Source organism: Diceros bicornis, chromosome 28 (assembly GCF_020826845.1).
Source record: "Diceros bicornis minor isolate mBicDic1 chromosome 28, mDicBic1.mat.cur, whole genome shotgun sequence".
Taxonomy (NCBI): Eukaryota; Metazoa; Chordata; class Mammalia; order Perissodactyla; family Rhinocerotidae; genus Diceros; species Diceros bicornis.
Window position 1 is genome coordinate 31,508,885 of NC_080767.1, and position 22,470 is coordinate 31,531,354.

At 39.4% G+C, this 22,470-nt stretch overlaps 2 protein-coding genes across 2 annotated transcripts; both read left to right on the forward strand.

The window, feature by feature from the left end:
• Positions 1-4,111: 4,111 nt before the first annotated feature.
• LOC131393738 (olfactory receptor 1L6-like) lies at positions 4,112-5,041 on the forward strand. Its single transcript, XM_058524778.1, has one exon. The coding sequence runs from the start codon at positions 4,112-4,114 to the stop codon at positions 5,039-5,041; it is 930 nt and encodes a 309-aa protein (XP_058380761.1).
• Positions 5,042-17,931: 12,890 nt separating this feature from the next.
• LOC131393611 (olfactory receptor 1G1-like) lies at positions 17,932-19,937 on the forward strand. Its single transcript, XM_058524676.1, has 2 exons — positions 17,932-17,991; positions 18,996-19,937. Exons 1-2 carry the CDS (start codon positions 17,932-17,934, stop codon positions 19,935-19,937), a joined length of 1,002 nt encoding a protein of 333 aa, XP_058380659.1.
• Positions 19,938-22,470: the final 2,533 nt, after the last annotated feature.

Sequence of the window (22,470 nt, forward strand, 5' to 3'; positions counted from 1 at the left end):
TAACAAAAATTAGAGCAGAAATAAATGAAATAGAGAGTAAAAAAACAATAGAAAGGATCACTGAAGCTAAGAGCTGGTTCTTTGAGAAGAGAGATAAAATTGACAAACCCTTAGCCAGACTCACTAAGAAAATATGAGAGAAGGCACAAATAAATATAATTAAAAATGAAAGAGGAGAAATTACAACAGATACCACAGAAATACAAAGGAGTATAAGAGAATACTATGAAACTATACACCAACAAGTTGGATAACCTAGAAGAAATGGATAAATTCTTAGAATAATACAATCTCCCAAAACTGAATCAAGAAGAAATAGAGAATCTGAATAGACCAATCACAAGTAAAGGGATTGACATAGCAATAAAAACCTGCCAAAAAACAAAAGTCCATGGCCAGATGGCTCCTTTGGAGAATTCTACCAAACATTCAAAGAACAGATAATAACTCTCCTTCTCAAACAATTACGAAAATTTGAAGAAGACAGAACGCTTCCTAACTCGTTCTATGAGGCCAACATTACTCTGATACCAAAACCAGACAAGGGCAACACAAAGAAGGAAAATTACAGGCCAATATTGCTAATGAACGTAGATGTAAAAATCCTCAACAAAATATTGGCAAATCAAATACAGCAATACATTAAAAGGATCATACACCATGACCAAGTGGGATTTATACCAGGGATGCGGGGAAGGTTCAACATCTGCAAATCAATCAATGTGATACACCACATTAACAAAATTAGGGAAAAAAATCACATGATCATCTCAATAGATGCAGAGAAAGCATTTGACAAGATCCAACATCCATTTATGATAAAAATCCTCAATAAAATGGGCATAGAAGGAAGGTACCTCAAAATGATAAAGGCCATATATGAAAAACCCACAGCCAACATCATACTTAACAGGTAAAAACTGTTCTCCCTCTGAGAACAGGAACAAGACAAGGGTGCCCACTCTCACCACTCCTGTTCAACATAGTACTGGAGGTTATGGCCAGAAGCTGTTAGGCAAGAAAAAGAAATAAAAGGTATCCAAATTGGAAAAGAAGAAGTGATACTCTCACTGTTTACAGACAACATGATTCTATATAGAGAAAGCCCTAAAGAATCCACCAGAAAAATATTAGAAATAATCAACAACTACAGCAAAGTTACAGGGTACAAAATCAACCCACAAAGATTAGTTGCATTTCTATACACTAATAACGAACTAGCAGAAGGAGAAGTCAAGAATACAATCCCATTTACAATCACAACAAAAAGAATAAAATATCTAGGAATAAAGTTAACCAAGGAGGTGAAAGACCTATACACTGAAAACCATAAGACATTATTGAAAGAAATAGAAGAAGGCAAAAAGAAATGGAAAGATATGCTGTGCTCATGGATTGGAAGAATAAACATAGTTAAAATGTCTATATTACCTAAAGGGATCTACAGATTCAATGCAATCCCAATGAGAATCCCAACAATATTTTTCATGGAAATAGAACAAAGAATCCTAAAATTTGTAGGGAACAACAAAAGACCCCAAATAGCCAAAGCAATCCTGAGAAAAAAAAAAACAAAGCTGGAGGTATCACAATCCCTGACTTCAAAATATACTACAAAGCTATAGTAACCACAACAGCATGTACTGGCACAAAAACAGACACACAGATCAATGGAACAGAATTGAAAGCCCAGAAAAAGAACCACACATCTATGGACAGTTAATCCTTGACAAAAGAGCCAAGAACATACAGTGGAGAAAGGAAATTCTCTTCAATAAATGTTGGGAAAACTGGACAGCCTCATGCAAAAGAATGAAAGTAGACCACTTTTTTACACCACACACAAAAATTAACTCAAAATGGATGAAAGACTTGACTGTAAGACCTGAAACTATAAAACTCCTAGATGAAAATATAGACAGTACACTCTTTGACATCAATCTTAGCAGCATCTTTTCGAGTAACATATCTACTCTGGCAAGGGAAACAAAAGAAAAAATAAACAAAGGGGACTATATCAGAGAAAAACCTTCTGTAAGGCAAAGTAAACCATCAAAAAAATGAAAAGACAACCCACCAACTGGGAGAAAATATTTGCAAATCATATATCCAATACGAGTTTAATATCCAAAATATGTAAAGAACTCATACAGCTCAACAGCAAAAGAACAAACAACGTGATCAAAAAATGGGCAAAGGATATAAACAGACATTTCCAAAGAAGATATACAGATGGCCAATAGGCACATGAAAAGAAACATCACTAATTATTAGGGAATTGCAAATCAAAGCTACAATGAGATATCAGCTTACACCTATCAGAATGGCTATAATTAACAAGACAAAAAATAACAATCGTTGGAGAGGATGTGGAGAAAAGAGAACCCTCATACACTGCTGGTGGGAATGCAAACTGGTCCAGCCACTACAGAAAACAGTACGGAAATTTCTCAAAAAAATTAAAAATAGAAATACCGTACAATCCAGCTATCCCACTACTGGGTATTTATCAAAAGAACATGAAATCAACAATTCAAAGAGATTCATGCCCCCCTATGTTCGTTGCAGCATTATTCACAACAGGAAAATTGTGGAAGCTACCCAAGTGTCCATCAACTGGTGAATGGATAAAGAAGATTTGGTATATGTATACAATCGCATAATACTTAGCCATTAAAAAAAGACAAAATTGTCCCATTTGCAACAACATGGATGGACCTTGAGGATATTATGTTTGTTTGTTTTTTTGTGTGTGTGAGGAAGATCAGCCCTGAGATAACATCTGTTGCCAATCCTCCTCCTTTTTTTCCCTTCTTCTCCCCAAAGCCCCAGTAAATAGTTGTGCGTCATAGTTGCACATCCTTCTAGTTGCTGTATGTGGGACACTGCCTCAGCATGGCCGGACAAACGGTGCGTTGGTGCGCGCCTGGGATCCGAACCTGGGCCGCCAGTAGCGGAGCGCACGCACTTAACCGCCAAGCCGTGGGCCGGCCTCCAAGGATATTATGTTAAGCAAAATAAGCCAGACAGAGAAAGACAAATACTACATGATTTCACCCATATGTGGAAGATAGACAAAAACATGGATAATGAGAACATATTAGTGGTTACCAGAGGGGAAGGGGACTGGGGGGTGGCCAAAAGGGGTAAAGGGGCACATATGTATGGTGATGGATAAAAGTTAGACTATGGGTGTGAATACAATACAGTCTATACAGAAACTGATAAATAGTAATGTACACTTGAAATTACACAATGTTATAAACTATTATGACCGCAATAATTTTTTTTTTTTTTTTTTTGCTGAGGAAGAGTCACCCTGAGCTAACATCTGTGCCAATCTTCCTCTATTTTGAATGTGGGTCGCCACCACAGCATGGCCACAGATGTACGGCATAGGTCCATGCCTGGGAACCAAACTGGGGCCGCTGAAGCGGAGCACACCAAACGTAACCACTAGGCCACGGCGCCAGAGCCTCAATAAAATAATTTTTAAAAAACAAAACAAAACAAAATGAAAAAACCAGGACTATGGAAAGGGTTACAGTTTTGAAAATCCTTTGCTGAAAGAGTCAATCCTCTTTCTCTCTACATTATGGTTATATTAAACTAATTCAATATTTAAAAAAAAGAAAAAAGAAGAGGAAAAAAGAAGAAATCCTGGCCAGAAGCATCAGATGGAAACAACTGGAGGTTAGCAGGCTGATCAGTAACTGAGGCCAGACAGAGCAAAAGGATATACCTTAGATACAATTTGGAAAATGGAGCAAAATTATTACTTTTGCAGCCTTTTCCTCAGATTTTTACCACGTATCCTCAGAATAGCATAACAGCATGGGTATTACAAGTTTTGTCTTTGGATAAGGAACAAGAGATGAAGTGTCTTGTTCAAGTTCACTAAATTAGTCAGATACAATGTTGGAATTGAAATCAAAGTGTGTTGACACCAATCCTATGAAGTTACATCATAGAACATATGGTGGTCTACATGAATGACTCCCTTTATGCAGTCATGAGCTGGAATAAGTTATGAGATATCCTCTCTACCCATTGAAGACTCCAAGCTAGGACACACACCTAACAGTTCATATTTTTTACTCTCAGGAAATCAATGCTGAGGGGAAACAAGAGCCATGTAACTGAATTCCTCCTTCTGGGACTGACCAGTGACCCCAAACAGCAGATGTGGCTCTTTGCCAGCTTCCTGGCCATGTACCTGATCAATGTGGCTGGAAACTCAGTCATCATTGCAGCCATCTTGGGAGATGCCCGTCTCCATACTCCCATGTACTTTTTCCTCTCCAACCTGTCTCTGGTGGACATCTGCTTTACAACTGTTATTGTTCCACAAATGTTAGTGAATGTGCTGACTCAGAGAAAGACCGTCCTCTTTGCCCATTGCCTCACGCAGATGTATTTCTTTGTAGCCTTCGGGATCACTGATAGCTTCCTCTTGGCTGCCATGGCCATTGACCGCTACATGGCCATCTGTAACCCACTGCGTTACACCACGACCATGAGCCCCAGGCGCTGTCTCCTACTGGTGATAGCATCCTGGGTGCTGTCTCACCTCCACTCGCTCACCCACATGATTCTCATGGCCTGCCTCTCCTTCTGTGGGCCCAACGTCATCCACCACTTCTTTTGTGATGTCCAGCCGCTGCTAACCCTCTCCTGCTCTGACACCTCTGTCAATGAGCTCTTGGCCTTCACTGAGGGCTCCTTTGTGATCATGACTCCCTTTATCCTCATCATTGTCTCTTATGTCTACATCACCCGCGCTGTTCTGAGGGTCCCTTCAGGGGGAGGCAGGTACAAAGTCTTCTCCACCTGTGGATCCCACCTCACAGTTGTGGCACTATTCTATGGGACCATAATGTCTGTGTACATTCGCCCCTCATCCACCTACTCAGCAACAAAGAATCGTGTGGTCACTGTCATCTATACAGTAATTACCCCCATGCTGAACCCTTTTATCTATAGCCTTAGGAACAAGGACATGAAGCTGGCCTTGAAAAAGCTGATGAGGAAGGCAGAATAGCGTAAACCATGTATAGTACTTCTCAGCATTCATTCATTCAATAAGAACTCATGAACCACCTCAGGAACTATACTTAACTATGAAAATATTGGAAAGATATCTCAATCATAGCTCTTGTCTTCAAAATTAATTACATTTCAGAAAGAGAGATGAGACAACAACAATAGAAGGTTATTGTACTTGTTGGTAAAAATAAATAAAATGAGATGTGAATATTGACATCTTACTGTACCATACACGTAGTTTCCTTCTTTTTCTTTTGCAATCTCTGGCTCATGTGTGTCACATACATGACCAGTGTTGTGCAATTGGTCTCCTGATGAAAAGCAAGAAAAAACTTCAGTTGTAATGGTTTTTGAACTGTTAGTTATGTGGGTCAGCCCACATAAAGCCTCAATAAGTCAATATTCTCAACCTATGAGTTATTAATCTTATGCATAGACCCCTTGAGTCTGGCTAGTAGATTTTCTTGTTACCTTTAGAACAGCTCGTAACTTCTCCAAAGCTGTTTACACATTTATCAGAGAAGGCAGCTGCACCAGCATAGTAATAAGATCCCAAGATTCTGAGAAAAAACTTAACTTACAACTCAGTCTTACAAATTGTGTGACCACGATCAAGTCACTAAATCACTCTAAGCCTCTCTTTTCTTGTCTACGTAATAGATACAATAAATAATCTCACCATGTGGTTGTGGGTGTCAAATGGAAAAACTCCAAATCTACCATTTAGTGACTCAGAATTATCTACCTAACCTCTCTGAGCTTCAGTTCCCTAGCTCTGAAATTATACTGCTTGGACTGGAAGCCCAGATCCACCATTTACCAACTCTGTGATCTTGGGCAAGGACATTAACCTGTCTGTACCTCAGTTTTTCATATGAAAAGTGGATTGTTATGAGGATTGAATGATATAATAAGTGTTCTAAGACTTATGTGTTTTAAGTATTTGGAGCCATGTCTTGCACATAGCAAGCCCTCAATAAGTTTCAGCCAATACAACAAAATTATATGAAAATGTGGACCAAATGAATTATGTGGTCACCTCTTAAATAACATTCCAAATTTTGTAATGGGGTGGGAGATAGTCATACTGTCATGCATCCTCCTGCTGAGTTCAATCCAAGTGTTTCTTGAAATTCACTATAAATTATTCTGTCTTTAGGACCTTATCACTGTGTCATCATTTTTCTTAGGAATTCCAGGGGGTACAGAGAAGGCCTCCCCAATGTCCAAAATAACAAAATGCCATGGAGCCTCCTCCCTCCATCCCACCTCCATTTCCACTAACTTTGAAATAATTTCACTATCAAACAGATCTCCATGAGGAATGATATCCAGCACTTTAAATTCCTGAATATAAACTATGGCTATGGGATGTGAAAGAGAAAAATGAAGAAAAGTTGGGGGAGAAAAATATAACTTTACCCAGGATGAACTAAGAGGATTGGATGAAAAATGTTGCAACTTTCTTTAAGAGAAGATGTAGCAGATGATAAAATGAATGTTGTGTGCCACCTCAGCCTATTGATAACCAGTGTTATGACTGGACTGGCCCTTGTGGTTCTTATTATGATTGCAAGATGACCTCGGCAATAATCATCAGGAAACTTTGGGAAAAAAGGGTTTATTACTCAGAGGTCCTGGAGTGTACATGGCATACCTGGGGCCACACAGCAAAGTTGTGGGTAGAGAGAGAAAGAGAGTGTGAAGACCTGGGTTTCTGCTTTTATTGGCGTAGAGGGCGGGGGTCTAGAGTTTTGCAGGTGAATTTAAAACATAAGAGTGGAATTTAAAGCGCAGGAAGAGAAAAAAACAAGAGGTCCAAGCTATCGGTTATTGAAATCAACCACGATCTCTAAAACAAATGAGCCCCAGGGGCGGGAGGCTGCCTCCTCTTTGTCTAGTCCTGTGGCTCAAATGTGTTTATTCCAGATACCCATCTCTGAAGTGGATGCCTCTTTGAAGTGGATGCCTCTGCAATCAAAGCTTTAAGTCAGTAGCGTTACAAAAAGCAAAGCCAACTGTCAGGGCTTACGCTACAATGAACCTTCTAAGGGATACAAGCTTTCAATTATAACATGAATAAGTTCTGGGGATCTAAAGGACAACATGGTGACTATAGTTAATAATACTGTATTGTACACTTGAAATTTGCTAAGAGAATAAATCTCAAGCATTCTCATCACAAAACAAAATAATAACTATGGGAGATGATAAATGTGTTAATTGACCTGATTGTGGTCATCATTTCACAAAGCCTATGCATATCAAATCATCATGTTGTACACTTTAAATATGTACAGTTTTATTTGTCAATTATACCTCCATATTGTTGAAGAAAAAAATATTAGAAGTTTTCCCAAGAGTCCGTCCTGAAGCAAGGTGCAAATAGGCTAAAAAAAGTCACCAGTAGGCAAAAAATTATTACCTAGTGAGCTCACAAGGTATATTAGGAGAGCCAGTGACAGCTATGACATGGTGTAGAGAAGTAGCCAAGGAGAACAATGGCTTTGGATTCAATTCTTGGCTCTGCTACTTATTTTTACCAAACCTCGCTTTTCTCGTCTATAAAATGGACTACATAGTAGCCGGTCTCTGGACTTTGGTGAAAATTAAATGAGTTGACTATCTGTGTAAAGCAAGTAGTAGATTACCTGGCCCATTGTAAGTGCTTGATAGAGGTTAGTTAATATGATTGTGATAGTATTTGGAACTTTATATCTTGAGGCAGATAAACTGAGTTTTTGGAAGAAATAAGGGCAAATGGGAGAGGATCAACCAGTAGAGATATTTGGTCATCAATTCTAGGAATCAATTTTCTAAGACCTAAGTCAACTCTCAGGTTAAGGGCGCTTTCATGTAATGGGGACAGGGAGGAGTACATATAGAACCCAGATGTGACAGCTGAGGGCAAGAGGACATTAGAATGGATAGTGTAGGAGGGTGAGGATGAGTACTGGTTGCAACTTCAAGACCAACTATAGCAAAGGAGGTTGATCCCACTCACCTCCCTCTTCTAAGATTCCCTGAGGAAAAAGGCCTATGGAATCCATTCAGGACGTGCTCGCCATACATGTGTGGAGAACTGGATCTGTGTGACACAGCAAAGCTTACACTGTGGCAGTCATGAAAATGCATCACCCAGATCTCCTGTGGTGGGAGCATAACTGACCAATGGCCCTAGCTACTGCCACTCCCGATGCACCACCAGGTTTGTACAAAGACCATGCTTATACAGGCTGCTCCTCGCCAATGATTAAGCATGACAAGGGTACTATTTTTAGAGAAAAACAGGACTCTTCTGATGGACAGCTTTGTTTCTAGGACACCCCTTCCCCACTGGCCTGGTCAAACTTTCTTCGTACTTTGCTGTAGTAAGAGACTCTTTCTACCCCATTCCTCCTTCCTTCCCTCCTTTCTTCCCCAGGTCTCAGACCTGCATTAGAGTTTGAACATTCTCCCTGATTTCTCCTGCTCCCTCCTCAATAAATCTGTTAAAAATAAATCTCTCAAATGCCATCTTGGCATCTGCTTCTCAGGAGACCCGAACTAAGGCATTCACCAATGACCTTGGAAACAATTCTACTCCTTGGTACGTACCCTAGAGAAACTTGAACAGGTACACCAGAAGACTGTGTAAGAATGGTCATAAGTGCGGCAGTTCAAAACAGAATAAAATGATGTTCTGGATTCATTTATTCTCTCACTTATGAAAATAATCTAACTTAACTTGGTATAAAAGAGATAGGAAACAAAATCCCAGTTCTCTAGCCTTTTTTTTTTTTTTTTTTTTTTTTTGGTGAGGAAGGTTGGCCCTGAGCTAACATCTGTTGCCAATCTTCCACATTTTGCTTGAGGAAGACTGTCCTTGAGCCAACATCTGTGCCAGTCTTCCTCTATTTTGTATGTGGGACACCACCACAGCAAGGCTTGATGAGTAGTGTGTAGGTCCATGCCTGGGATCCAAACCAGTGAACCCCAGGCCACCAAAGTGGAAAGCACAAACCCAACCACTATACCACCGGGCTGGCCCTATCTAGCCATTTCTGCTGAAATAATAAAGCTTGGGCTTTCACTAAAATATTAACAATAGAACAAAGAAATGATAAATGATTGTTATTGTGGAGGCGTTCTCTTTAGAGGATGGTGGTCTAAAATGTTCCTCCAATATTCATGCAGAAAAATTTTTTAAAGAAGAAATGAACAATGGAGAAGGCCAGGTTACATTTATTCAAATGTCATTTTTTCATTTTTTAATGAGAATAGGAGGAGTTACACTTGAGATGATAAATAATTTTGGGGAAAAAATGGCAAAAACCTGGCAACAAACTCAAATGTCCATCAACACTGGAATGGACAAATACACCATGGTACAATCCCACAATGGAATGTAAGTCCACAATCCCTTAGCTGCAATCCTAAAATCCAAAAATGAATGAAAGGTAATTTATAGAGTTTCTGCAAACTCATTTTGTAGAAAAATTCGACCTGGATTGATATGTGGCTATTTAAAAATATGTGTTTATCTCACTTGGTATGAATATTCATACATTTTCTTGCTAAAATATTACTGTATTTGATTTTAATGTTTAGTATTAGAATCTATGGGTGGTATCACATAAATTATGATACATGCACAGTAGTCTTTTCTAAAATTGGAAACATTCTGAATTCCAAAATGAAAACCCCTAAAGATATTAGGTAGGACAGTGTGAACCTTTACTATACAGTGTGAAAAAGAATGACCTGTAGCTACAAGTATCAAAATGAATGAACGTCAAAACATAATATTGAGTGAAAGAAGCTAAATGATTCCATTCCTGTAAAAGACGAAAATAGGCAAATATAAACGATACATGATTTATGCTTATATGCATAGCTGGTAAAACCATAAGAAAACTGCGTGTACACGTTTTACACACTCTTTTTTGTATAGTATGATGTATTTTACAATTTAAAAAATTTAAAGTAAACTTGCATACAGAAGCCCCTATTACTTTGGCAGATTTTACAGATGAGCCATATCTCTAGTCTCTGGATTCACAGGGAACAAGGCTGTTCACTTTTTCTATGTACAAAACTATAGAAATTTGAAAACAATGATTGTGTGGCCCACCCTACATCAAATCTGTTCAACTCATTTATTATTATTTATTTTCTGGGAAATGATAGGTTTTCTTTATGAATTTGATTACAATGTGTAGAATCCATGGCAGGTTAGGGTAGGGGAGATGGAGCCTTCCCACTCCCATGCCCAGGGGAGGGATACCATGAGCAGTGCTCTCAGGATTCCCGACCTGGTCACTCTGAAACTAAGGTGTTCTTGACACTGCTGGGACTCAGGACTCCAGGGCCCCAAGGGGACAGCTGGGGTTGGACATTGCTCCATCTTGTCTCTAACTAGGACATCTGGGATTGGGTCCCAGGAGACACTCCATGTGTAAAGCCCAGGGCTCCTCCTGGCTCCTGTTCCTGAGGACAGCTTGCTCCAGCCCTGAGTCTTTAGTCTGCGCTGCGGTTACAGGGAACGAAGAAAACTGAGGTTCCAGCAAATCCTCTCGTGGAGCAGTAGGGAAGGCAAACCAAATAGAGGAGGCAGACCCAATACCTGATGATGGTATCGGGATCTGAGGATGGTCAGAATTTCCAGGTAAGACCTGAGGGGTAGAGATGGGAGCTATTGGTCACACACACACACACACGCACACACACGCACACATCTCCTCCCCTATTCCTTCCTCCTTTTCTGCCCCTTCCTCACTCTCAGCCAAATACAACCTGGCTCTCTTAACTATCATGAGGAGGGCCTTAATTTAATATTCATGAACTCCCTGAGAGTCCAGCATGGGTCAACGCTGATCAGCAGTCCTTAAGCTGCAGCCAGTGGCCAGGACACTGTAACTGTGCAGTGCTCAGGGCACCTGTACTCTATGTGAACAATTCACTCTCAGCCCACTTGATCATGAGTGGCTTTCAGAATCATTCTATGCCACCACCCAAAAAGACTAACAATCTCCACAACAATTGATAGCTCAGCAAGTCCTACTTCATTTTTTAACTTGAGTCTCAGAATTATTTGAGGTAATTTTATTTAGGCTCATTTTACATTTGAGGTTCTGAGAAGGTAAATGACTTGACCAAGATGGTACAGCTGGGACTCAAACTTGGGTCTGCACATGTCATATGTCAAAGTGGATGCTTTGTCAGGGTACTGCTAGTCACAGCCATTGGCACTCAGGGTCAGGATGATAATATTGATGACAATGACACTTACAGCTCTATATATGAAACTTTACAGTTTTCAAAGCCCAACTTCCCACAGACGGTGACCAAGAAAAAGTCCAGTTTGCCCAGGACAGAGGGAGTTTCCTGGAAGTAGGGCATTCAGTTTTGAAAGCAGGAAAGTCCTGGGCAAACACAAAGGACTAGTTGGTCACTCCAGAAAGCACCCTTCTTTTGTTAATTCCAACAAGAAAAAACAATAATATCAGGAAAAGCTAATATTTGATGAGCATTTGATATAAGCCAGTCATTGATCTAGTTCTATACAATCCTTATCTAAGTTAATCCTCATGACAACATTATGAGCTAGGCATTATTCTCTTCAAGCAGATGCAGAAACTGAGTCCAGAAAGACTGAGCAAACTTGTTCAATGTTACCAAAAAAAAGCCACAAAAAAAGACAAAATCAGGCCGGCCCAGTGGCATAGTGGTTAAGTTCACACACTCTGCTTCTTTTGCCCAGGGTTCGCAGTTTTGGATCCCAGGTGTGGACCGATGCACCGCTTGTCAAGCCATGCTGTGGCAGCGTCCCATATAAAGTAGAGGAAGATGGGCATGGATGTTAACTCAGGGCCAATCTTCCTCAGCAAAAAGAAAAGGATTGGCATTGGATGTTAGCTCAGGGCCAATCTTCCTCAGCAAAAAGAAAAGGATTGTCATTGGATGTTAGCTCAGGGCCAATCTTCCCTACAAAAAAAACAAAAGACAAAATTGTCCCATTTGCAACAACATGCATATAACTTGGGGATATTATGTTAAGCAAGATAAGCCAGACAGAGAAGGACAACATCATATGATTTCACTCATATGTGGAAGATAAACAAATACATGGACAAAGAGAACAGATTAGTGGTTACCAAAGGGGAAGGCGGTTAGGGGTGTGGGTATAAGGGGTAAAGGGGCACATATATATGGTGACTGATGATGATGTACAACTGAAATTTCACAATGTTATAAACTAGTATGACCTTAATAAAATAAAAAAGTAATAAAAATAAAATAAAAGAAATTAAAAATAGAACTACTACATGATCCAGCAATTCCACTTCTGGGTATTTATTCTAAGAAAATGAAAACACTAAATAGAAAAGATAATGCTTCATGTTCTTTGCAGCATTAATTGCAATAGCCAAGATATGGAAACAAACTAAGTGTCCACTGATGGATGAAAGGATAAGTGGTGTGTACATACAATGGAATATTATTCAGCCATAAAAAAGAATGACATTTTGCCATTTGCAACAACATGGTTGGACTTTGCGGGCACTATGCTAAGTTAGCAATTAAGATCAGTCAGACGGAGAAAGACAAATATCGTATGATCTCACTTATATGTGAAACCAAAAAAAAAAAAAACGAGTTCATAATAAAGAGAACAGATTTGTGGTTGCCACAGGTGGGAGGTGAGAGGTTGGCAAAATGGGTGAAGGAGGTCAAAAGGTAAAATATTCCAGTTATAAAATAAATAAGTCAAGGGGATGTAATGTACAGCCTGGTGACTATAGTTAATAATATTGTATTGCATATTTGAAAGTTGTTGAGAGAGTAAATCTTAAAAGCTCTCATCATAAGAAAAAAAGTTTCTAACTATGTACGGTAATGGATGTTAACTAGACTTATTGTGGTGATCATTTCACAATATATACAAATAGTGAATCATTACAGTGTAGACTTGAAACTAATACAATGTTATATGCCAATTATACTTCAATTTCAAAAATCAGGGTGCCAGACCCATAGCGTAGTTGTTAAGTTCAGTGCAATTTTCTTCGGTGGCCTGGGTTCATGGGTTCAGATCCCAGTTGCAGACCTACACCACTTGTCAGCTATGCTGAGGCAGTGACCCACATACAAAATAGAGGAAGATTGGCACAGATATTAGCTCAGGGCAAATCTTCCTCAAGAAAAAAAGAGGATGATTGGCAACAGATGTTAGCTCAGGGCAAATCTTCCTCACCAAAAAAAAAAAAAAAAAAAAAAACAATCAAAGTGAGTCACCATATTTATAGAACAAAGGACCAAAAATCATATGATGCAAGGATAACATCTCAACAGATGCAAGAAACAACATTTAATTTAATTCAACATCCACTCATTAAAGAGTCCTCTTAAGCAAAATGAGGATAGAAGAAAGTCTCTTAATCTGAAAAAAGTTATCTTTTTTCAGCATATACGTTCAGCATATGTACAGCACATAAGTAATGATTATACATTTAAATATTTTCTGTCCAAATAAGGAACAAGACAAAATACAAGCTCTCACCACAATTATCCCACGCTGTACTTGAGGTCAAATCCAGTGCAGTAGGGTGAGAAAAATAAATAAAGGATATAAAAGAAGAGACAAAGCTGCATTTTACTCACAGATGACATTTTCATACAATTGCAATTCAAAAGAGTCTACAGATGAACCTTTCAAATTAATAATTAAGTGTCTTGATGTTAAAAAATAAAAAATAGACACCACCACCCCCCACTTCACAATATACACAAAAATCAATTCCAAGTAGACTAAAGAACTAATTGTGAAAAGCAAAATTATAAAGTTTGTAGGAGAGAATGCTGGAAAATATCTTCCTAAACTCAGGGAAGAAAGGACTTCTTAAACTAGACACAAATAAAGCACTAAGAAAAAAGGAAAGTATGGAAAAATTCAATCAATTAAAATAAAAAATATTTATTTTGCAAACAGCAATGTAAAAAGAGTGAAAAGACAAACCATAAAGACAAAGAAAATATTTGTAATATATATAATCAACAAAGGACTAGTATCTAGAATATTTAAACAGTTCTATAAATAAATTGGAATATAACAGATTGGTAAATGGAGAAATGAACAAAAATTTAAACAAGCAGTTTCAAAATTAGGAAATAAAAATGTTAATAAGTATTTAAAAAGTACTCAATCTCATTATTAATCACTGAAATATAAAATCAAACCATCAAGAGATGCCCCCCAATACACACACACCAAAATGACTACAATAAAAAAGGCTGACACCACCAAGTATTATCAAGGATGTGGTGCAACCAGAACCTTCATATAGTGCTAGTAAAAGTTAGGTACAATTTGGTACAATCTCTTTGGAAGTCAGTTTGACATCTATATTAAATTGAAGATAGGGACATCCTGGAACCCAGCAATCCCACTCCTAGGTATGTATGCAACAGAAAGGAATGCATGTGTGTACCAAGAAGCATACACAAGAATGATCATCACAGCATTATTCCTAACAGCCAAAAAACCAACTATTCCTGCAACAGTTGATTGCAGGAGTAATATGTGGTATCATCATACAATGGAGCGACTCACAGCAATGGAAATGAACAAAGTACCATGACATAGAACTATCTAGATGAATCTCACAAAAGTAAAATATTGGACAAAAGAAGCCAAGAACAAAGTACATAATGTATGAGTGCATTTACATAAAGTTCAAAGGTAGGTAAAACTAAAATAAAATGTTGGAAAGGAAATAGGGATTATTTTACTTCAAGAAGGAGAAAAAGTATGATTAGCAGGTACACAAAAGGAGCTTCAGATGTGCTGCCAATGTTCTACTTCTAAATCTGTAAAGTGATACAAGGTGATTGGTTTCTAATAATTTCTTAGGTGGTATATTTTGTTTTGTGCAATTTTCTCTGTGTGTTATACTTCACTCTTTAATTTTTTTGAATATACACAATGAAATCCTACTACATACCCACTAGAATATCTATCTATATTTCTATCACACAAAAAGCTCTGGAGAGAGAAAGATATTTTTAGGTTTTCGGTGAACTCATTTAGCAGCAAAACATGATCTGAATTTACACGGGTCTATTTATAGCATTTATTAGTTATACTTCATGTGAACATTCATTCATTCTGTTGTGGAAATACTATGTATTTGAGTATGGAGTGCTACCCCAGAACCTGCTGAGAGAATGGTAGACAACGTACACATAATTCCAAATCAGAAGTTCTGAAATTCAGAGGGCAAGAAGAGTTTATGCTGAGGGGTTGTGACCTGTACAAGACAATAGTGAACATGAATGCCCTTCAGCTATATGCATCCACATGCATGAATCAAAATGAATAATGTTGAACAAAATAAGCAATTTACAGAAGAATATAAAAAAACATAATTCATTTCACATAAAGGACAAAAACGGGCAAATCCAGAGAATACTGTATATAATTTAGACATATATGCATGTTAGTTTGCAAACTGGCCCTCCTACATAGAGGCAAGAAGAGACTAAAGGAAGAGGCAAGCCACTCCTGATGGGTAGGTGGCAGGTTTAATCAGCAAGGAACCTTACTTACCAGCCTTGTCTTGGGCGGCGGCAAGATAAGTAGATTTCCACATCCGCCCACCAGAATGTTAAAAATTTATATAGGGTCCCTGAGTTCAGTCACGTATAGCGTACAGATGGTCTCAACAACACATTGCTTTCTCAAGGCTGCCACTGTGGGAACCGTGGGCAGAGTGTACATTCCAATGACAATGGAGGGGCGAGGAGCCTCTGATTGCACAGGTCCAGCTCGCGGGTCAACCGGCAGTCACATCCTCTCAATGACCTCCCCCAATAATGCATATATGGCAATACTACAGACAAAAATAAGAAAATCATACACAATATTCACGAAGGTGGTTTCCTTTAAAGGGGGAGGAAAGGAATATGATTGAAAAGAGGAGCACAAGGGGCTTCTAAAGGATGGAGCCATATGCTATTTAAGATGAGTGGTGGGAGAATGGGCACTAATTTTATCATTCTTTAAAGAGCACATATATGTTTTACACACTCTTTCATATGAAAGATACATTTGCAGCGTAAATACCTAAACAAATAAATCCAGAGATCACACCCTGGACCTTAAATAGAGTCTACATATTATTCATATCTCTGTTCTCTGGAGTCATAAAAAATAAGAATGTTCTCTCTTCTACATGACATTTGAAGGCAAAGATTGTGATCTCTGATCTATTTTATCTTTATTTTTTACTTGTTTTCTAGGACATACTGTGCTTCATCCATGAGCTCTGGGCTCTAATTAGAAAATGTGGACTCCATGACAGAGACAGACTCTGTTCAATGTTAGGGCTGAAGGATGGAGCTAAGCGGCACCTCACCCAATGGAAAAAGTAGGAGTGTTCCCATGGATCCCAGCCCTGGTCATTCTGAATGGAATTATCACTGACACTCCAGGGACTCAGGGGGCCACAGTCCAGAGGGGACAGCTGGGAGGTTGGACAATTGCCCCATCTTGTCTCCAGCTAGGAGGTCTGGGAATGGGTTCCAGGAGACACTGCCTGTGAAGAGTCAGCAGCTCCTCCTGATTCCTGTGTCTGAGCTACCACTCAAGACCTGAGTCTTCAGTCTGCGCTGTTCCTACAGACAGAGAAGGGCTCTGTGACTCCAGACATGTCTTCTTGGGGAGACAACTGGACAGCGAACCCAATCTCCTTCGTGGAAGTGTCAGTGACTGAGGCTGGCGAGCCTCTCCAGGTAAGAACTGAGACATAGGGATGGGGAGAGAGAGCAGAGTCTATCTAAGGCCCAAGTATGAACATGCGCACACACACACAGACACACAACCCATAGACCTTCCCCAGTTTGCTTTTCTCCTTTTTCTTTCCTACATCCCTAACTGCCAGTCATTTTCTGGCTCCTCTGATCACCATGAGGGGTGCTTAGCTCTGGTATTCATCAGGTCCCTGATGGTCCAGACTGAAGACATTATGGAGAATTGGTCTCAGAATACCCTTTCCCAAGCCCCACCAGTAACCAGGAGATAGCATCTATGCAGCAACAAAACATAATTCACTCTCAGTCCACTCAGACAGGGGTGGTTCCCAGAATCACTCTCAGCCACCACACCAGGTCAATACCAGTAATTTGCTCCTCCACTTTCATTTAGAGCTTACCAGATTCGTTCACATCCTTTCTTTTTCTTAAAATGAGCCAGCGAATAACTAAGATAGACTTACTTATTCACACTATGCAATTAATAATTTGTGGAGCTCTGATGGTTAAGTTATTTGACCAAGTTTACACTTGGCTTCCAGATGCCAAAACAAACACTTTGCCATTGACAGTTCTGAGTAGAGTCATAACCTTTCAAAGGTGTTCCTGCCAATGATGATAATGGTGATGATAATGATGATGACATTTAGTATTGACATCTCACAACTTAGAAGCCCAACCCACAGGCAGTGACCAGGACACAATAATGACAAAACACCTTCATTTTATTAAAAACAGCAATAACAATAATAAACAATATTTACTGAGCACTTATTTTGTGCCAGCCTTGATCTAAACATTATATAATCATTATCTAATTTAATCCTCATAACCACTCTATACAGCAAACTCTATCATTATCCCGTTGAAACAGATGTAGAAACTGAAACCAAGAACACTTAAGTGACTTTCTCAAAGTCACATCAAGAATAAAGAATGGGAAAATTCTGTTAGACTCCAGAGGGTATATTTTATTTTTAATCATGACACGAAACAAACTTGACATTAAGATGTGCTGCCACTGACTGTTCATTGCATTTATTTCTCCACATCATCAAACAAGAACATTAGAATTCCTCATCTTGATTGCGCATCATGGTTGATAAAGAAACTTCAGCTGATTCCAGCATTTGGTCCTCTCAACACACCTATCAGGTAGGGTTATTATTATCTATATCTTATGGATGAGAAAAGCAAAACTTAAAGGGAGTAAACATTTCATCAAGTTGAAAAGGCATGTGAGTAACAAGCTATTAAGCATGTCATTTGATGTTTTTCCATTACATCGCGTGTCCCAGGTTCACACTGCATCAGCTACTACTAACAAGGACAATAACATCACTACCCTTACTAGTAATATGCTCTGCATATATGTTATCTCAATAATAACTCCAATGACTCTCTGAAGTACTTACACATGGTACAAACTAGGAAACAGAGATTCAGAGTTAAGTAATTGACCAAGGTCAGGCTGAAAATAAGGAAGAGAGAAAGGATTCCCATCCCGTCTCCAGAATGCCAAAGCCCAGAAGTGAAAACGAAAGATGTTGATGGTGAGGTTGATGATTAAAATGAAAATGATGTGCCTTGAATGATAAAGTGCTCTTTACTTTGCAGTGTGTTGATATCCACACGAACTCACTGAAGAGCACTTCCAGCACACCTAGAGATCCCAAAGTCTCAGCTCCCTTCTCTCTGAAGAAACTATTACTTCTTCCATCCTCAATATGTACTCACAGACTCACACACATACACACAGAGCACCCTGTATTGCCCACAAAATCCTAGTATATACATGACCCCAAAATCCATTGTCCAGAAGGTAATGAAATTAAAACTGTTGTTCTAAAGGTTTTTTTGTAAGGGAATTAAATATGAAGAGATTCTTTCAGGTGAATCCCAGTTCAGTCTCATTCAGACAATCCATGGAGAAATCTTGTCACGTTACAGGAATCTAGAATCCAAACTACATCTCCACCCTGATGCCTCATTATCAGAGTCCACAGTCCTCATATTTGTTCATATTTGCAAACCAGCAGTTATAGATACTTGTGAATCTCAGTGACCTGAATAGAGAAAAACACACTAAGTCCTTAGACTCTAATATTTAGAGCCTATCATTATTTAAGCAAGATTCCCCTCTAATTTCTCTGCCTTAGAAGGAAATTAGAAACCAAACCAGCATCTCTGACTTCGTGTTCCTGGGCTTCTCTGAACACCCACAGCAGCAGCCTCTCCTGTTTGGGATCTTTCTGGGCATGTACCTCGTCACCCTGGTGGGGAACCTGCTCATCATCCTGGCCATTGGCTCTGATCCTCACCTCCACACCCCCATGTACTTCTTCGTGATCAACCCATCCTTCATCGATACCTGCTTCTCCTGCACCATTGTCCCCAAGGTGCTGGTGAACTTCCAGACACAGCACCGTGCCATCTCCTACACTGGTTGCCTCCCACAAATGTACTTCTTTATGGCATTGACCCTGCTGGATGACTTCCTGCTGGCTGTGATGGCGTATGACAGCTATGTGGCTATCTGCCTTCCTCTACACTATACAACAATCATGTGTCCCCAACACTGCCTGCTGCTGGTCGCCACATCCTGGTTCTGCTCTCACCTCCTGGCCTTCTCACTCACTCTCCTGATGTCTCAATTCTCCTTCTGTGCCTCCCATTCCATTCCACACTTCTTCTGTGATCTTCTCCCGCTCCTCAAACTTGCCTGTTCAGACACCCATCTCTTTCAGAGCATGATGCTTGCTAATGCAGCCGTCTCTGGTGTGGTCCCTCTCACCTGTGTCCTGATCTCTTATGCCCACATCATCCACACCATCCTCAGGGTCCCCTCTGTGGGGGGGAAGCACAAAGTCTTCTCTACCTGTGGCTCTCACCTGACAGTGGTCACTCTCTTCTATGGGACACTCTTTCTGGTCTATTTCCAGCCCTCATCCTCCTACTCAGCAGATATTGGAACGGTGGCATCTGTGTTATACACAATGGTCACCCCCATGCTGAATCCCTTTATCTACAGCCTGAGGAACAGGGATATGAAAGGGGCTTTGTGGAGACTCCTTGGCTGGGGAAGGTATTTCACCCCGTAAAGAGTCCTCCCCCACAGTAGAAGACCAGGCTTGGAAATGCCTTCCTCACTGGACTTCTCACTTACAATTTGAAAAGCTCCAATTTAAGGCAGGATGGATTCTCAGCATCACAAGCAGGTTTAACAAACAAAGGATGCCTGACTTGGCAGGATTGGAATAGGACCAGCTGGCCAAAGACAGCACTGTAGCCTAGAGAGAGGGAGTAGCCAGCAATCCCTACCAAGTGTCTAAGCAAAAAATTGCACCAGACAAAGTTAAACAGGCAAGGAAGACTTTATCCAAGACTGTTGCAATAAAGGGAGACAGCAGAACTCAGTCTAAACTGAAGTTTCAGTTTACTCACTGAAACAAAAGGTAGAAGATTTTGAAGGGCTAGGTGAGTGGGAAAAGACAAGCCATCTGTATTCGCTAACTGGCTTTACCCAAGCAATAAATAAACTTCTCATATCTTTATGACAGGAGGTAGTTTTGCAACTTGGAACAAAACGTCATACACCAGAGTTAGGCTTCTAACCTGCCACAAAGACTGGGAGATGGGGGCTACCTTCCTTGTTCATTACACTTCAAATCGATGGCCCCCATCTGTTGAAATGGAACACTTCTGAGTTGTAAAACTGGCAAAAAGGTTTTTAAAAGATTTACGTCTCAAAAAAAGTAGAGAAAGAATTTATAATTACAAGTTTTCTAAAGTAAATGTTCTAAGAAAACAGACATTAAGGGCCTAAAGACAGTAAGAAGCCTATCGAAAGTTGAGTCAAGCTAAGGGAAATGTTAAGGCAGTCTTGGTCAAGGATGACATCATTAATGGGTATAGTGTACAAGCAGACTGAAACCAGAGAGTGGGAACCACCAAAAGAATGACATCAGACAGAACTCAGGTTCTAGGAGGAAGCAGTTAGCAGCTCAGACTATGACTAACAGGTCCCACCCAGCTATAAGAAATGCTGACAAGACCTGAAAGGGTCAACTGCTCAGAGTTTCAGGGACCATTTCCAAGCTCAGCTTTGGAAGCAATTCATTCATAGGGATTAATCTACACACGAAGAAAGCTTAACCAAGAAGATATACTATTTTCTGGGACTAAGCGAGCAAGAATAAATCCAGGAGAGGAAACTAAGCACAGAGAGATCAGAGGCCTGGCCCAAAATCACTCAACTGGGATTTGATCTAAGACTCTGACAGTGAGTGATTATTAGTTATTGAGACAAGTCCTTGATTCTTTGGTTTTAATTTTCAGTTTCTTTTGTTTCTCTCCACTGTGAAACAATTTTTGTGCATGATAATAAGAATATAAAACATAAAGAACTAGGAAAAAGGAAGAAATCACCCACCATCCCTCCATTTAAAGATAATCGCTGTCAATATTTTATATCATTACCTTTCTGTCTTTTTCTAAATGTGCTTGTTTTTGCTTTGATGAGAAAATGCTGTAAGTACAATTGTGTATAAACTTTTTTACTTAATCTATAGCGTGAGTTGTCTCGCTTTGACTTCTGTATATCTTCCTTTTTGTATAACAATATTGAGGGGACATTGTACAACATAACTGCTCTTTTCCTGAGAAAAACTCTGAGGAAAGGAAACTTATTTTGGAAGGAAGGTAAAGAACCAGGAAAAACAGATGTGGTATAAGTGGATGGTGAAGAGAAAGCAGGGTGGAGAACAGAAGTGGATATGCGCCCCTCATCCTCCATCAAAGCCCTCAGCCCCAGAAGAAGGGAGCACAGACAGGCAGGTTTCCCTGGGAGAGAAGGTGCCACTCACTGAAGGATGGCACTTAGGATGGCTGGGGCAGGGGACAGAGAGCAGCAAGTGCTTCTTAGAGGAATCAAACAGTGTCAATAGTGCTTTACATTGAATCCCATCCGATTTTTGTGCATCAAAAATATTATATCCTCGTCTACTTTATTTTTCTGACATTCCCACTTAATTCTGCACCTTGTAACATTGTGATTTTTATTATGTTAAGTTTTCAATTTGTACATTATCATATCAAGAAGCTTCCTTCTTTGTGGCCTCTTCTGCTTGTGACAATGAGAAAAATCTTCAGTATGCAGAGTTCATATGAATAGTCAACTTTTTTTCATTTTCTCTTTGTGCATTACTTTTGAATAAAACATATTATTTCAGAAGGAAATAAAATTGTTCAAGGGGTTCTACCCAACACATTCCTCTCACTTTCTGCAAGAATTTTCTCTTTTTTTTTGTTTTGCTTTGTTTCAACAATTATTAACAGATAGCAATACAGAGTGTCTCTGAGCTGTCATTCTCTCATATACACCAGCTGCTTTCCACTTCAGAGTCTCTACTCACAGTTTTTCCTCTCCACGGTAACTTCTCCTTCTCTAGGCCAACTAAGACTCCCTCCTCTACCACTTCTTTTTTTTTTTTTTAATTTTTTGTTTATTGCAGTAACATTGGTTTATAACATTGTATAAATTTCAGGTGTACATCATTGTACTTCTATTTCTGCATAGATTACATCATGTTCACCACCAAAATACTAATTACAACCCATCACCACACACATGTG

What these genes read in the sequence shown, in the direction of transcription:
- LOC131393611 (XM_058524676.1), top strand. Translation starts at nt 17,932, where the DNA reads ATGGTTGATAAAGAAACTTCAGCTGATTCCAGCATTTGGTCCTCTCAA. An exon ending in CCTCTCAACACACCTATCAG is followed by an intron (nt 17,992 to 18,995) that starts GTAGGGTTATTA and finishes TCTCTGCCTTAG; the next exon opens with AAGGAAATTAGAAACCAAAC.
- LOC131393738 (XM_058524778.1), top strand. Translation starts at nt 4,112, where the DNA reads ATGCTGAGGGGAAACAAGAGCCATGTAACTGAATTCCTCCTTCTGGGA.